This window comes from Sinocyclocheilus grahami, unplaced genomic scaffold, assembly GCF_001515645.1.
Source record: "Sinocyclocheilus grahami isolate Dianchi unplaced genomic scaffold, SAMN03320097.WGS_v1.1 scaffold25.1, whole genome shotgun sequence".
NCBI classification, from domain to species: Eukaryota; Metazoa; Chordata; class Actinopteri; order Cypriniformes; family Cyprinidae; genus Sinocyclocheilus; species Sinocyclocheilus grahami.
In genome coordinates, this window is record NW_015505204.1 from 5,178,088 (window position 1) to 5,193,742 (window position 15,655).

The window sequence follows — 15,655 nt, forward strand, 5'->3', positions numbered from 1 at the left end:
TTTACGCTTTGGGGGAGTTGGGGGGGGGGGGGGGAGTAATTTATGGGCTAATTTTTCATTTTTGGGTGAACTAACCCTTTAAGGGCTCATGGAAATTCAGCTTTGTCATCACAGGAATTAATTACATTTTTAAATATATAAAATAGAAAACAGTTAAAAATTGTAATAAATGTAATTCACAATATTACTCTTTTTACTTGATTTTTTTAAAAAATCAAATACATGTAGTCTTGGTGAGCATAAGTGTCTTCATTCAAAAACTAAAAATCTTACTGACCCCAAACTTTTGAACAGTAGTGTGCATAGAGATCAATCGATCTCTATCTATTGATATAAACAGACAATTTAAGATGTTATTACGACCTGATGTGCAGATTTGTACCTTAAAAGCCTGTATCAACATGTAGATCACTCCAGGAGAGCCGTGACACCAGTGCACCAGAAGATCCCGAGAATCTCCAACCCACGGTGGGTAATTGCCTGATGGAAACCTTAGCTGACACATGTAGTTCACACTGGGTTTGACTAGATGGTAAACTCGGTCCTCGCCAACCACAAAGCCAGGCTATGGGGGGAAAGATTGCTTGCTTCAGCCACAGTGGTAAAGTTATTTCCCTATATTTGTTGCTTTCTCAATCAATAAGGTATAGTGAGTGATTGAGTTCACCTGCATCAGGTAGTAGTAGATCCCTGCCAGGCCATGAGCGGCACCCACATACTCCTCCTGATACCACTCATACATGAGAGGGGTTTGCTCCTGGATCTTGTTCTTCTGAGACAGATTCTGTCCGGAATCCAGCACTGCATCACAGATCTGAAATAAACGCATGATCAGGTCAAATAGCGAATCAAAGGCAAAACATGTGCTTTCCCAATGCATTTAATTTCCATAAAGTGACATATTTCTAAATATGTATAAAATATTATATATTAAAATGATGTATGGCCTTATTTATATATTAAGGAATGTTAACTGGCCAATATTTAGAAACTGTCAGACATTTATATGTTAACTGTCAATTGTCAGTTCCAAAATATATAACCTCATTCAAAAGTTTGGTGACTGTACATTTTAAATTATTTTTAAAGTAAACAGTAAAAAAATAGTAATATTGCGAAATATTATTACAATTTAAAATGTCTTCTATTTGAATATATTTCAAAATGTAATTTATTCCTGTGATGAAAAGCTAAATTCAGCATCACTACTTTAGTCTTCAGTGTCACATGATCCTTCAGAAATTATTTGAATATGCTGATTTGGTGCTCAAGAAACATTTCTAATTATTATCAATGTAAACTTCAAAAGATTTATTTGAAACTTTTGTATCATTATGTTTTACTATCACTTTTAAATTTGGATACATTGTATTCCTTGCTGAATAGAAGCATTCATTTCTATCAAAAAATATCACTGGCACCAAAGTTTGAATGGTGTATACTAGTCATCTGGCCTGCTTTCTATATTTCATTACCAGTCATTGAAAAAATAAAAATAAAATTTAACAGTAGAAATAATGTATGGCTTAGTTTTTTCCATTGGGATTGGATTATGAAGGTTGGACTACAATATTATCTTTTATTTTTGTATATAAACAAATATTTTGGATATATTATTTTTCTCTGTCTGCATGTTCTTAGTAACATCAGCACATGACAGAAGCAATTTCAGAGACTGAGAAATATATTACATTTTAATGAGAAACTCTTTTTTTTCAATAAGACCAGGGGCATTTAGAAAGGGTAGATTTTGATCATGTTAAGTGCAACATATATTCTTCATCATATGTAACTCATTCTAGTCATGTATCCTGTTACAATACGAGGTCATGTGCTTTTGGTCAGGTCTGAGGCCAAATGAATAGTGACTGACCTGTTGAATGTATTGAATGGGGATCTTCTCCTGCTGAAATTGCTGGTTAATGAAGATGAGGGAGTAAAGGTAGCCCACTCTGCCATAGAGCAGCTCATCAGGAAGCCTGCCATTCCCCTGCACTACTGACTGGTGAAAATGCAACAGCCTGGAAACATTCAAGTAAATAGATCACAATAAGTTCCCATGGGAATGAAACCCTGTCAAAACTGAGAAAGAGAAACAGGAAACAGAAAGTGCTGAGCTGCCCTACAGATCAAGAAATCTTGCACATTTCACCCTCGTTCTGGAATCTTAGTATGAGATTTCTAATGAACACCAGCTCTTGGGAGAATTCCAGCGCAATTTCATTAAAGTAGTTATAAGTCCTAAACAAGCCAGCAATCCAACATAAATTAGATTCAATGTGGACAGCCGACAACAAACACTACATTACGATAGTTGTTCCATAATTTCTATTTTTGGATGAAAAATGATATTTAATTTTCCTACATGATTTAAATAATAATAATAATAATAATAATAATAAATCTAAATTCCCCATAGTAATCAACTTTACATGGGTCAGTGACAAACAGGTAGTTATAAGTCCTAAACAAGCCAGCAATCCAAAATAAATTAGATTCAATGTGGACAGCCGACAACAAACACTACATTACGATAGTTGTTCCATAATTTCTATTTTTGGATGAAAAATGATATTTAATTTTCCTACATGATTTAAATAATAATAATAATAATAATAAATCTAAATTCCCCATAGTAATCAACTTTACATGGGTCAGTGACAAACAGAAGTGTATTTGTGTGTGTATATATACAGTATCTCACAGAAGTGAGTACACCCCTCACATATTTGTAAATATTTTATTATATATTTTCATGTGACAACACTGAAGAAATGACACTTTGCTACAATGTGAAGTAGTGAGTGCACAGCTTGTATAACAGTACAAATTTGTGAGTACACCCCTAAGTGAAAATGTCAGTAATCTGTGAGATACTGTGTGTGTATATATATAGGTATTTTTTTTTATTATTATTTTTCTACAGGTCTACAAGGGTCTTCTGACTTTGTCTTGCAGTTTTCTTTTCCTATAAATCTAAAATGGCATTGCCTTGGCATTACAAGTATGACTTTTATTATTATTTAAAACAAATAAATGCTTCACTGCTAATCTTTTTATTATTTGTTTAAAGAATTGTAGTCTTTTAATAAGACATATACTGATTTTAAAAAATTACACACACACACACACGTGCATTTATTAAAAATAACCATTAAATCCTTAAAAATGTATTAAAATCATTGTCCCTCATTTAATATATTTTTGAATAAGCAAAAGATGCATAAAAGTGCTGCACAGGGAGTAAAATCCATATCTCGGTAGAGTCGGTACTCTTTGGGTGTGGGATAGTTCAACTCTTGAAAAACATATCAAACCAAGGCACTTGAAAATTTAAGGGAAAAAAATCCTTTATTTAATCATGACTTAAATATTAAAAGCAAGTACCAAAAGTCCATACACCAACGTGTTGCGGGTAATGAGCCTTCATCAGCGTGTGAACAACAAAAACAGTCGGCTGATGTATGGACATTTGATACTTGCTTTTAATATTTAAGCCATGATTAAATAAAGGCTTATATATATTTTTTTTTCCTTAAATTTTTGAATATCTTTGAATAACTTAGTACCAGACAAAAATTATATAATTCATTTTAATTTGATTATATATTTAGATAAGAGTGATGTCACTGACTCAGCATACAAAAAGATGGAGGTGGAGCAGGGTCAAACAGCATCATACCTGTTCACACACTCCTCAGCCTCATGAGGTTTCTGGAGTCGATGATAGACCACCGCAGCAACAGCCAGCGGCCCTGCATCCCCACACAGGAAGGTCACCCAGCGCTGGGTTAAACTCCTCAGACTGTGGCTGACATAGTCCAGAGCCTTCTGGAGGAAAGAGAAGTCTCCAAAGATGCTGTGGAGATGCAGGTAGAGCAGGGCAATGCCTGCAGTTGGGGGAGGAGGGTCTTAGCAATGCGGGCGAAGTAGTTTTATGACATTCAACCATGAACATAAGTAGTATAAACGTAATAATAATAATTTTTACTGTGCATCCCTTAAAGGGATAGTACACACAAAAATGAAAATTCTGTCATCATTTACTCGCCCAGTATGACTTACTTTCTTTTGCTGAACAAAAAAATAAGATATTTCAAAGAATGTTGGTAAGTAAACAGTTTCATTTCCCAATCACTTCAATTGTATGGACAAAAATACAACGGAAGTCAAAGGGAAATGAAACTGTTTAGTTATCAACATTCTTTAAAATATCTTATTTTTTGTTCATCAAAAGACAGAAAGAAAGAAGAAAGGGTGTGCTATCCCTTTAAGGGATGCACAGTAAAAAAAAATATCATTACTACATTTATACTACTCATGTTCATGTTATCAACATCCTTCAAAATATCTTCTTTTGTGTTCAGCAGAAAGAAAAAAAACATGCATACAGGTTTGAAATGACATGAGGGTGAGTAAATTATGACTATCCCTTTAAGCAAACCCATCTACAGAGGCTGATTTTAATGACGCTTTGCCATACACAGTTTACCAGAATTTGCATTAATTCAGTTTCAACTTTTAATAAACCTATGTGTGCATTCTCACCTGCCCAGCCAGTGTAGCCAGTACAGTCTCTGGGGTCAGCGTTCTTCAGTCCATTCTCCATGACCGCCAGAAGCTCACTGATCTTGCTGCTTATACAGCTGGCAAAATGCTGGGTCAACTGCTCAGAGCAAAAAATTCATAAATAAGATGTGACGATGAATACAAGTATGAAAGCACAATGTAATTCAGTGAAGGTAATGAATGTTTATTATATCCATATACTACGGTACTCCAATAATGTCTAAGCATAGCATATTATTTGTAAACTACAAAAAGGGATCCCATGTCATGTTTTGGAATCACTCACATTTCCCTGCATGTCAAAAAAGTCTTGTGCACATCCAGGCCCAGTGTAATCTGGGTAGGGATTCTTAAAAGCTCGTGGTTCAGACATTTTTCAGAGTGACCTGAAATGAAGCGCACAACACAAGAGGAGATTATAAAGCTGCAGAGAACAGATGCAATACATACTGGTTGTACTTGTTTTTTTTCTCATTTAGGCCATAGGCACATTAGAATATTGTAAGAATATTGTCGTTTGGACTACCACATGCGTTTTCTAACATCTTGGGAATCAGAGGAGCATTTTAATGTTAAATTCGAACATTTGATCATGATAGGTGCGTTCGAATGCTCGAATCTAACGTTCAGGGAATCATTTGAGCACTGAACTGAACATTTTGGGCATTCGTAAGCCTCTCGCATGAATACGCACAGGCCCAATGTCCCGTTACGTTACACACTAGTAAAATGGTGACTATTCTGTCTATACTTAGGTGTTTTATAAATCTGCAAACAATTTATTTGTGAATAATGTTTGGAGAAATTAAGGAACACAAGCCCCGTCCTGCACCGTCTTGCGATAAGATGCTAACTTGTGTCAAATGCACATAATACAAATATATAGCTTATAAATCTGCAGTACGTGTTTCTAGTCAAACGCAAATAATGCTAAATAACTAAAAAAAAAACGTTTATTATTTATAACAAAGAACATACCGCTGTTAGTGCTGCACTTCTCGTCTCATCGCAGGACGGTCTGTTTGTGAACGACTCACTGCCGCCATCTAGTGTTGAGGCGGTTCTTCTTCCGCTTCGTTAGTTTTCTTCTTCTTCTTCTTTCTTTTACTGGCAACCACACTTAATAGTGCATTACTGCCATCATCAGGTAGCTTGGATCAGAAACATTTCCTCTACATTTTCTAACCCCCCCCCCAATTTAGGATTTTTTTTTAAATTGCAACAAGTGGTAAAACCAAGGTTAAACTTAAAAATGTATTAATAATATATGTTATTTTAACTTATATTATGACTCTGATTCTCAATGCGAATTTAAGAAGAATGGAAAATATTTAAGAATAACAACCGAGACTAGATAAAAAAAAAAAGTTTATCAACACAAACTTTAAGCTGGCTTGAGAAAGGTCTGGACCAGAAAGTTTCAAAAAGTTTAAAAAAAGTTTTAAGTTGGGTGGTTTTAAGTCTGAAATAGTTTGACGTTTAAAGTAAGCTTAAAATTGGAATGTTTTGAAGGCAATACAATCTGTCAGAGATAGATAGACAGATAGATAGATAAGGACCTCAGAGTGATTGCTAGGGTATTCTAGGTGGTTGCAATGGTACTTGAAATGGTTGCTATGACGGTTGCTAGGCTAACTGTGGTGGTTGGTAGGGTGTTGCTAAGCGGTTGCTAGGGTACTTGGGGTGGTTGCTAAGGCGGTTGCCAGGGTACCTGGGGCGGTTGCTAGGGAGTAGCTATACGGTTGCTAAGGTACCTGGGGTGGTTGCTATGGTGTTGCTATCTGGTTGCTAGGGTACCCGGAGTGGTTGCTAGGGTGTTGCTATGTGGTTGCTAGGGTACTGAGGGTGGTTGCTAGGTTGATTTGGCTAGTTGCTAGAGTGTTGCTATAAAGATAGATAGATAGATAGATAGATAGATAGATAGATAGATAGATAGATAGATAGATAGATAGATAGATAGATAGATAGAATTTTTACAGCTGGAGTTTGAATAGTCTTGGCTCATTTGAACATTCCGTCAATGTAAGTCTATGGAATTTTTATGATTTTTAATCTTCATTTGAAAATCGTAAGTCTGATCAGTTAGAAAAGATATAGCAACTCGAGTCAGATCAGTCTGAAGATCTGGGCTGAGTTTGGAGTTTGTAGAGTTAAAGCTCTAGGAGGAGTTAGAGTCAGAAATGTTAGTCTCAGAAGAATAATAATAACTGTAAGTTTAAGTTGGATTTCAGTATTGTTGCCATAGCGATGAAGCTCTGATAGACTGATGTTCAGTAATGCATCTGACTCAAGAAAACATATGCATGTTTCATGTTATCCAAACTTTCTATGACCTTTCCAGTTCTTTGATTTTTAAAACTCATTGAATACATCTAAATAATTGTTAGTGTTTGAATGTCTCAAATACGGCAGCCCCCCCCAAAAAAAAAAATCAGATGTGAATGCAACCTTAAAGAGAAAATTTTGCACACCTTTTTTTTTTTTTACTGTTTTGCATTATTACACATTATTTTTCCTATTTAATAGTGTAAAGCTGCTTTGACACAATCTGTATTGTTAAAAGCGCTATACAAATAAAGGTGACGTGTCTTTCTGTCAATAAGAAGCTTTAGATGTGGAATATCCTCAGTGCTTTTACTTGACAGGTCACTTGATCATTAAATGATGGCGAAGCATATAGAGCTGACAATAAACAATGTTTTCCATCATGCATGCAGCATGATTTTTACAATGTTTATATTTTTCTACTGCAAAATCTCCATGTGGTCCTTTAATGTAATGTGATCCACTTTTTCTTAATTAACCTGTAGGAACGAGAAAAGAACAAGTGAGATCTGTTAAATATCTCAATTACATAACTTTTATATTGCTAGTAATATTTCAAAATGAACATTTACTGGACTGAAGCAACTTAGGTTTACTTTACTAGCCATACATAATTTTTTTGAAAAATCATGTTAAAATGTGAGAATCATATATGATCATTGTGAGGAATGTATTTTTTCCATCTCCCAATCATCATTGTATTGCATTCCATTATATGCTTTGCCCCTACAATAAAAAAAAAAAACTACAGAGCTTTGATCATAAAACTAAGCATTTAAATATCATAAGTGACAACTGATATTTATATGCATTTTATGTAATTAGTCTGCTATTTTATTATATTATTATTATTAAAGTTTGGGCCTTTGAATAAAATGCATGCTTTTTCCCTCTTCTCCTATCATACTATAGAACCCATAAAAGTCAAATATGAAAACCAACAAAAACCCATGCAATTTTTAAATCTTTGCCTAAAAGTACAATATGATAAAAATTTGATTTTTTGGACTATAACTTCATAACCGTCGTTCTCATAAGCTATAAAGAGCAACATCTGAGCAACAACATTTACTTCTGGGCAATCAAGTATATACTAAGTATATGAGCAGCATAAGTACAAAAAACTCACAATATTGTCACCGACAATGTCACGCGACCGGCGCATTACATGGGCAAAGGCACTAGAGAGCTTTCCCGATGTGCTCAATCCTCAACATCCAAACCTCCACCAAATTGAGTTATGAAAATTTGATCAGAACGTTAATACAAAAATGGCCCAGTACAGTCCACTCCCACCACTGCCAACAATGTGGATAATCAGTCTGCCACTCTCCTACTTAATAGAAGCATGGCAGGAACTCAGTCTGAATACTGATCTCTTCTCTATTCTTTACTAACCCTCAAAGGACAAAGTTCAGCCCCGTTCTTTGTGCGTAACGACCTACAATACGGCACGTGGGTTTAACAAAGAATAGTTTAGTTATGTTTGTGATTACGGTGTCGTTGTTTGAGCTTGTGGGTGGTCATTATGCTTGAATATGTACAGGATGATTACTGTTGGTGTCATTGGCTAACTTCAGCACTGTGAATGACTATGCTGTATGGAATTTGTAGTCTGAACAATGGCTTTTCTCTGGTGGCAATCACCTGAATAATTACTGTGCAGTTTGGGAACAATGGCTAGATCTAAGAGGTAATTGCACAGGTATATAATCCCTGTCTCTCACCACTCAGAAAAGTTTTAAATATCCAATAGACGCACTTGGAGATGAATATTAAGTGTTTTGAAAAGCCCTAAGTGTGTGTCCCTTCAAACAAAGGATTTGGATTTGAGAGCTAGACATGAATTACATTAAGAGGATGAAAATCTGACTTTTCTCCAGTGTATGTCCACTTGGTTGTTAAGTGAGTGGAATTACAAATCATTCTGAATACAGTTATAATTTTTTTTTTTTTTAAAGAACAAAGACAATTCTAAGATTGTTATAAGACAAATCAAAGATCTTTTGAGATGATTATGATTACGACCGGTCATTAAACTTTTCACATTTGAATTTTAATTCTCAATTTTAATCATTTCACCTGTATAAAATATAAAATATTCCATTGCAAAACAATCAGCCTGACAAACTCTACTTATTACAGTAAATTTCACTACAGTTCATAATTGTGAGGCAAGATGACGCATCTGCATTTTTGGAATTGAAATAAAGCAAAAATAAAATAAAACATCTTTGGAACACAAATTAAGATATTTTTTATGAAATTCGAGAGCTTTCTGACCCTCCATAGATAGCAACGCAACTGAAATGTTCCCAGGCACAGAAATGTAGTAAGGACATCGTTAAAACTGTCCATGTGACATCAGTGGTTCAACCGTAATTTTTCAAAGCTACGAGAATTTTTTTGTGTGCAAAGAAAACAAAAATAACGAGTAAAGGCCTTTCCACACTGAGCGCGAAAAAGCGAAACGAATATCGGATGCGATGACGTGCTGGAATAAAACAAGATTCCTATGGATGCTTCCACATAGACCGTGAACATTCGTGCACCGAAAATGCGAATGTTTCTTCTTTTTTTAAAACCAGTCAGACGAATCTTTTCAGTTTCGCAAAGCGAAAACACGGGCCGTCCAATAAGATTTGAGCATTACATCATGTGCCCGGAGCAGCTACTGTTGTACAAAAAGGCAAGAGTGGTGGCGCTGTTTCGAAACCCAGTTTAAACTACTGTAACACAGAAGAAGAGTATCCAGAGAGAGAAGAGAGTGGATGAGGAGTTTTTGTTATCTTTGGTATCTGAGAACAGGTTTATTCTCACAAGTTCTCAATATAATTTCTATTAATTATCCACTGAATTATGTGATCTGGAGTGTCCCTTTTCTTCCACGTGCGCGAGTGTTATGAGTCAGAGCGCATTCACTCTATATCTTCCATATTAATAAAATCGATATCAAAAATAAAGGTTTTTACTAGTACGAATTGTATTTCTGATATGTGAAATTGGAATTTCAACTAGTAAGAAATTAATTCTTGATATCAACAATTGATTTTGAATGGCAGCCTATGGTGACATTTAACTAGTGAAAATACAATTACAGATATCAAGAATTATAGTTTTTACTAGTTGAAAAGTAATTGTTGATATCAAGAATTAACATTGTTACTAGTGGAAATGTAATTGCTGATATCAAAAACAGCAATTGTTACTAGAAGAAATCTAATTCCTGATATCAAGAATTAACATTTTAACTAGTAAAAATGTAATTGTTGATATCAAGAATTCATATCCCGTAAAGGAATAAAAGTAAAAACGGCTTGCCATAGTATTCCGCCATTATCGAGAGTACACGACACATGCGCATGCTTTCCTCTGCATGTAAACAATGCATGTGCACGGTGCTGCTGAAGTAGAACATGTATGCGCTGCACCTTGTTTACAAGCAGAGATATACACACGCTGTACACGCTGCCACAAAATTAGACAAAAATGCCCCTGCACTGTTAAACTAAATCTATTACATCTGACATGAATGAAGTGAAAACAAAAAGAAAAGTGTCAATTAAATTTAGATCTGCACATGTTGTGTCAGATCTTTTTACAAGTTTTTACAGCATTGAGCATTAAAACCAATCACACACAATTGTGTTGAGTTTATGAATGCAATGGCCAATCAGAGGTGTTTAGATTAGTCATGGCTGATGCGCTGACGTTTTGTTCAGTGTGCACGCTCACTGACTGAATTCTGCACTCTCAAGAATTCTCTTGTCATAAACAACAAAGCGCAGACGTACGTGCAATTTCACACTGTAGACAGCTTCATTGCTTAAAACTAGAGTTTTTTGAAAGTGTTTAAACTGGCCCTAGACTGAGTCAGTGATAATTTTCTTTGATAATGTAAATTTTTTTGCTCGCTTTGTGTATTTAATTATTCGTTGTCTGAACAACTATGGAAATTAAATCATTATAATTAGTATAATTGGTATTAAAATAGGCCTTTTTTTATTTGATTAAATATATTTTATGACATGGCACCCATATCTGTTACTTGCCCAAAAAGATGGGTTTATGGCATGCATAGTTAATAAATTACACTACAAGACCACTTTTAAACATACCCTGATACATCCCATTCAGGGATCCTGAAATCTGGCCCACAAGATCCACTTTCCTGCAGAGTTTAGCTCTAACCCTAATCAAACACACCTGAGCAGGCTAATCAATGTCTTCAGGATCATTAGAAAATCACAGGTAGGTGAGTTTGATCAGGGTTGGAGCTAAACTCTGCAGCGCATTGGCCCTCCAGGGCAAGATTTGAGGAACCCTGCCCTAGTGGGTAATACCTACCCCTTACAATAATGCAAAAACAGTAATTATTGTTGTACAGTGTGACAAAAATTACGTAATATTGATGTGCGCATGCCCAGTAGCCGCAGCTGTAACCCCCTTCTAGCCTTAATCAACTTCCGTGATCTGATCTGATCAGATACCATTCCCAGCTCTGGATGCCGTATCGTAGCAGGCCTATAGGTGACAGTATTGCCATAAGCATCGTATCAGATCCCGCCTCTGCCAGCGCAGAACACAAGCTTTATTTGGCCTGACTCGTTTTCTTTGTCTCCCCCAACAAAGTGCCTCCCTCTCTGAAACTACACCTGTGATATCAGTGAGCCACACACCCCTAAACCAGACAGTTTGCGTTCTCATTTACCAGACTGGTATCCACCCTCCCTTTTGAAGTGTCTTTCACTCTCTCTCCCCGTCAATCTGGCCCTAGCCCATGTGCTAACGGTTAGAAAATAGATTGTGTACCATACCTCCCATATTAACAACTTCTGCCCCCCAAAACAAAAAAAGACTCGCTGCTTTCTCGCTACCAGCTCTTGAGACTGCTTAGCCTTCCTAATCAGAGAGCAATGCTAACAGCCTCTGTGGACAAGTCCCTGAATGGACTTAATAAACACACTCCTTATTAAAAAAGAACTTGATTTAATTGCATGGGGGGGCTGAGCCTCCCCGTCTTAGGGTCCCGCTGGGAGAACTCTTAATCAGGGGTAAAGCCATCCTTATTGTTCCACACCATACACCTGAATCTGAATGCACTGAGAGAAAAGAGAGAGAGGGAAAACAGATAAAGAAAACAAGTGGATGGAAGCCCCAGTGAAGGAGAATGAGAGATGATGTGAGCAAAGGACATTGTCAGTCAGAGAAGAAAGAGAGAGGGAGCTCTAACTTATCCACAAACTTCCAAACGAACGAATGAATGAATGAATGAATAAACAAATAAACAAGCAAGCTTTGGTCTAAAACAAAGATTGGTAAATGTTAAGATGGAGAATTTATAGAATAAAAATATATTTTGAATAATAACTATAATATGACAGATTTTTAAAGCATAGTTTTAAATGAATGTATGGGCACAAAAAAAGATTAGTTAATGTTTAGATGCAGAATTTTAAAGTAGAATATAAATATGTTACTGTTTTTAGATAAATACATGTTATTGTTTTTGTCATGATTGGGTAGGGATGATATTATGTGGGGTGTTGTTAATGACCAATTCTGATTATTTTATTTATCTATTTGTTTTCTCAACTTTTTGCTGTTATTATGTCTTTTTTATGTGAATAATTGTAAACTTCAATAAACAAAGTACCAAAAAAACAATGAATAAAAAATAATATTTATATGCATATAAAAATGAATACTTTAAAAATATTTTTCATTATGCATATGCATATAAAACAAAATACAATATAAAAAAATATTAAACTTACAAATAACATTGTAGTTGCCATCTCATACAGTATGCAACCTAGAAGTGATAAACCAGTCTGAATTACAAAACGGGCCACCGTTCTTAAACGTGATCTCTTCTGCCCCACTGCTGCGCTCTGTCCAATCTCTCCACTGTGGTTTAAATCATTTGAAGCTCGGTTATAAGCTGACAGTGGATATTTTTCATCATGGCCTGGCAGTTTCATGTGTCACAAGTGCTCAATATGGGCATGGTACAGAAGTATAGAAGACTATTATGAATCCTACTTTGTGAAAGCTAAGCATTTCTCTATCTGGGGACCTGCCAATACTGTCATGTTTTATACTCGGCTCTGAAGTTTATCTGGAACAATGACAGAACATTGATAGATCCGGGTGCATTGTGTTTCAATTCATAGCCAATTTCAATTGTAACTAAAGTTGAACATCACAATTAATGAAATAAAACATCAGCTGTCAGTTCACCTTACAGTTTGATTATAAAGTAACATGAGACACAGTTCTGTGCGATGGTTCGTGTATCAGGTAGCCCAATATGCTTAAAAATGTATTGGTTAAATTTGTATGGAATGTACTCACCCCAAGGAAAACTTTACTGCTCAGAACTCGCTCTTTCATCTTGACAAATCTGAGCTCTGTTTGTGACATTTAAGATCTCTTCTGAAACTCTAGAGGAGACAAATGTGAGATTAGGGCCTTTTTCTCAGGAGAAAAAATGAAAAGCAGTCTGAAGTCTAAAGCAAGATCAATTCCTTAAAATGAGATCTATGCTTATGCTTACATTTCTTTTAGTCATTATGTGGAATTCATGCATATGCATTCATAAGGCAAATATGGAGCACACTCAGGAATACCGCAATGAACCCAAGGTGATTGAGGTTTACTTTTGGAAGAAGTGACTCTTGAACTAATCCAACTTTCCCCTTGTTCTAAAGAAAGTCAGCCTAGTTCAAACACTGAATCGGTGGGATCAGCTCTGAATATTGTTTTGATGTGTTACATCACAGCCTGCATACTAAAGCTTTAAAATCTCTTTTATGCGTGTAAAATTAGTCATCGTCTGTCTTCGAGGGGGAACACTTCACATAGTTATCTGAATCTCTGCAGTAATTGAAAACTATCGGCATGACAAGTATGACAAATGGTTTTAGAATTGTGTTTGCAATCGTCCACAGCACACGAGTTCATTTCTTTGAGGTTTTTGGTCAGCAGGGTAATAATAACAGGTAATGGATTGGACTTGATATTTCATTGCTGCCTATGTCTTATTTAGGTTTCTAAATACTGCAATATTGGCTAAATCGAGTTGACATGTTTACAAGATGCGTACATAATTGGAATAAGATCCAGTTCCGATGCAAATAGGAATATTCTTGTGCAGATAAGTGGTCACTGACCATATTTACATGTCCATACACATTACCAATTAATATTTTGAGCACACATTGATAATCATTGAAAATCAGCGTAATTTCTGAAGGATCATGTGACACTGAAGACTGGAGTAATGATGCTGAAAATTCAGCTTTAGTTTTGTATGATAAGTATATTATCATACAAAACAAATATTTGAAAATGTAATAATATTTCACAATATTACTGTATTTTTTATCAAATATATGCAGCGCAGTTTGAGCATAAGAGACTTTAAACTTTTAACAGGAGTGTTTATGTGTATAATATTCCTATGTAATCAGCATAATCCAAATAAACTAAGGCATGACACATTGTTTTGGCGCTATATATTAGCTTAATGTCTTTACACGACAAACGCATAATCAGAATATGATCATATTTCAAATAATAGAGGAAGAATTATTTCAAATAATAGAGTTTTATGCATATAATATTCCTATGTAATCAGCATAATCCAAATAAATTAAGACATGAGACATTGTTTTGCTGCTATATATTAGCTTAATGTCTTTACATGACAAATGCATAATCAGAATGTGACCATATTTCAAATAATAGAGGAAGAATCTTGCATTAGTATTCTTGGATTGTTGTGGAAGTTTTGAAAGAGACTTTTGAAATCTTTTAAAGTCTTGCTGTCTTGGACTGAATTTCTTCTCCATACAAGTTAAACACGCAAGACACATGCCATGAATATAACTGTAGCATTATTTCCTCGTGAACCCAAGCAGATTTAACTGAAACTCGAGGCTGAGAGGATCTAACGCACAGTGTGAAAGATGACTGTTGCTTCTTTTATTGGCTGCAGGTACTTTACAGACTGCTTTAAATTCCGATGCATAATCAGAATATGATCATATTTCAAATAATAGAGGAAGAATTATTTCAAATAATAGAGTTTTATGCATATAATATTCCTATGTAATCAGCACAATCCAAATAAATTAAGACATGAGACATTGTTTTGCTGCTATATATTAGCTTAATGTCTTTACATGACAAATGCATAATCAGAATGTGACCATATTTCAAATAATAGAGGAAGAATCTTGCATTAGTATTCTTGGATTGTTGTGGAAGTTTTGAAAGAGACGTTTGAAATCTTTTAAAGTCTTGCTGTCTTGGACTGAATTTCTTCTCCATACAAGTTAAACACGCAAGACACATGCCATGAATATAACTGTAGCATTATTTCCTCGTGAACCCAAGCAGATTTAACTGAAACTCGAGGCTGAGAGGATCTAACGCACAGTGTGAAAGATGACTGTTGCTTCTTTTATTGGCTGCAGGTACTTTACAGACTGCTTTAAATTCCGATTAGGCGCCTCTCTGTGTTTCCAGCTACAGTGCTTGATTAATAGCTATATAGCGCTAGTGGTGGGCTTTAAAAACTGATCATTTAGCCCTGCTTATGCTGGGCTGAACGGGCCCTGGTGCATTGCTCAGGCTGTTTATCTGTCTATAGTTGAAAACACAAAAGCACAGAGAATTTCAAGCCACCCAAAATCTCTCAGCGGGATCTTTCTCGTTTCATCAGGCTCATTCGATCTGAGGATTCATCTTTAGA

The 15,655-nt window shown here is 35.5% G+C and overlaps 1 protein-coding gene across 1 annotated transcript in view; it reads right to left on the bottom strand.

Annotated features, from left to right (window-relative positions):
• Nucleotides 1-5,628, bottom strand: part of LOC107564761 (lanC-like protein 1) — a 9,719-nt gene extending 4,091 nt beyond the window's left edge. The window contains exons 1-7 of the mRNA XM_016249917.1: nucleotides 5,548-5,628; nucleotides 4,856-4,955; nucleotides 4,549-4,666; nucleotides 3,683-3,890; nucleotides 1,874-2,021; nucleotides 668-814; nucleotides 383-565 (exon numbers count right to left, since the gene is read on the bottom strand). Coding sequence (XP_016105403.1) covers nucleotides 383-565; nucleotides 668-814; nucleotides 1,874-2,021; nucleotides 3,683-3,890; nucleotides 4,549-4,666; nucleotides 4,856-4,942 — 891 coding nt within the window. The 5' untranslated portion in view covers nucleotides 4,943-4,955; nucleotides 5,548-5,628. The remainder of the gene's footprint in view (nucleotides 1-382; nucleotides 566-667; nucleotides 815-1,873; nucleotides 2,022-3,682; nucleotides 3,891-4,548; nucleotides 4,667-4,855; nucleotides 4,956-5,547) is intronic.
• Between the last annotated feature and the right edge of the window lie 10,027 nt (nucleotides 5,629-15,655).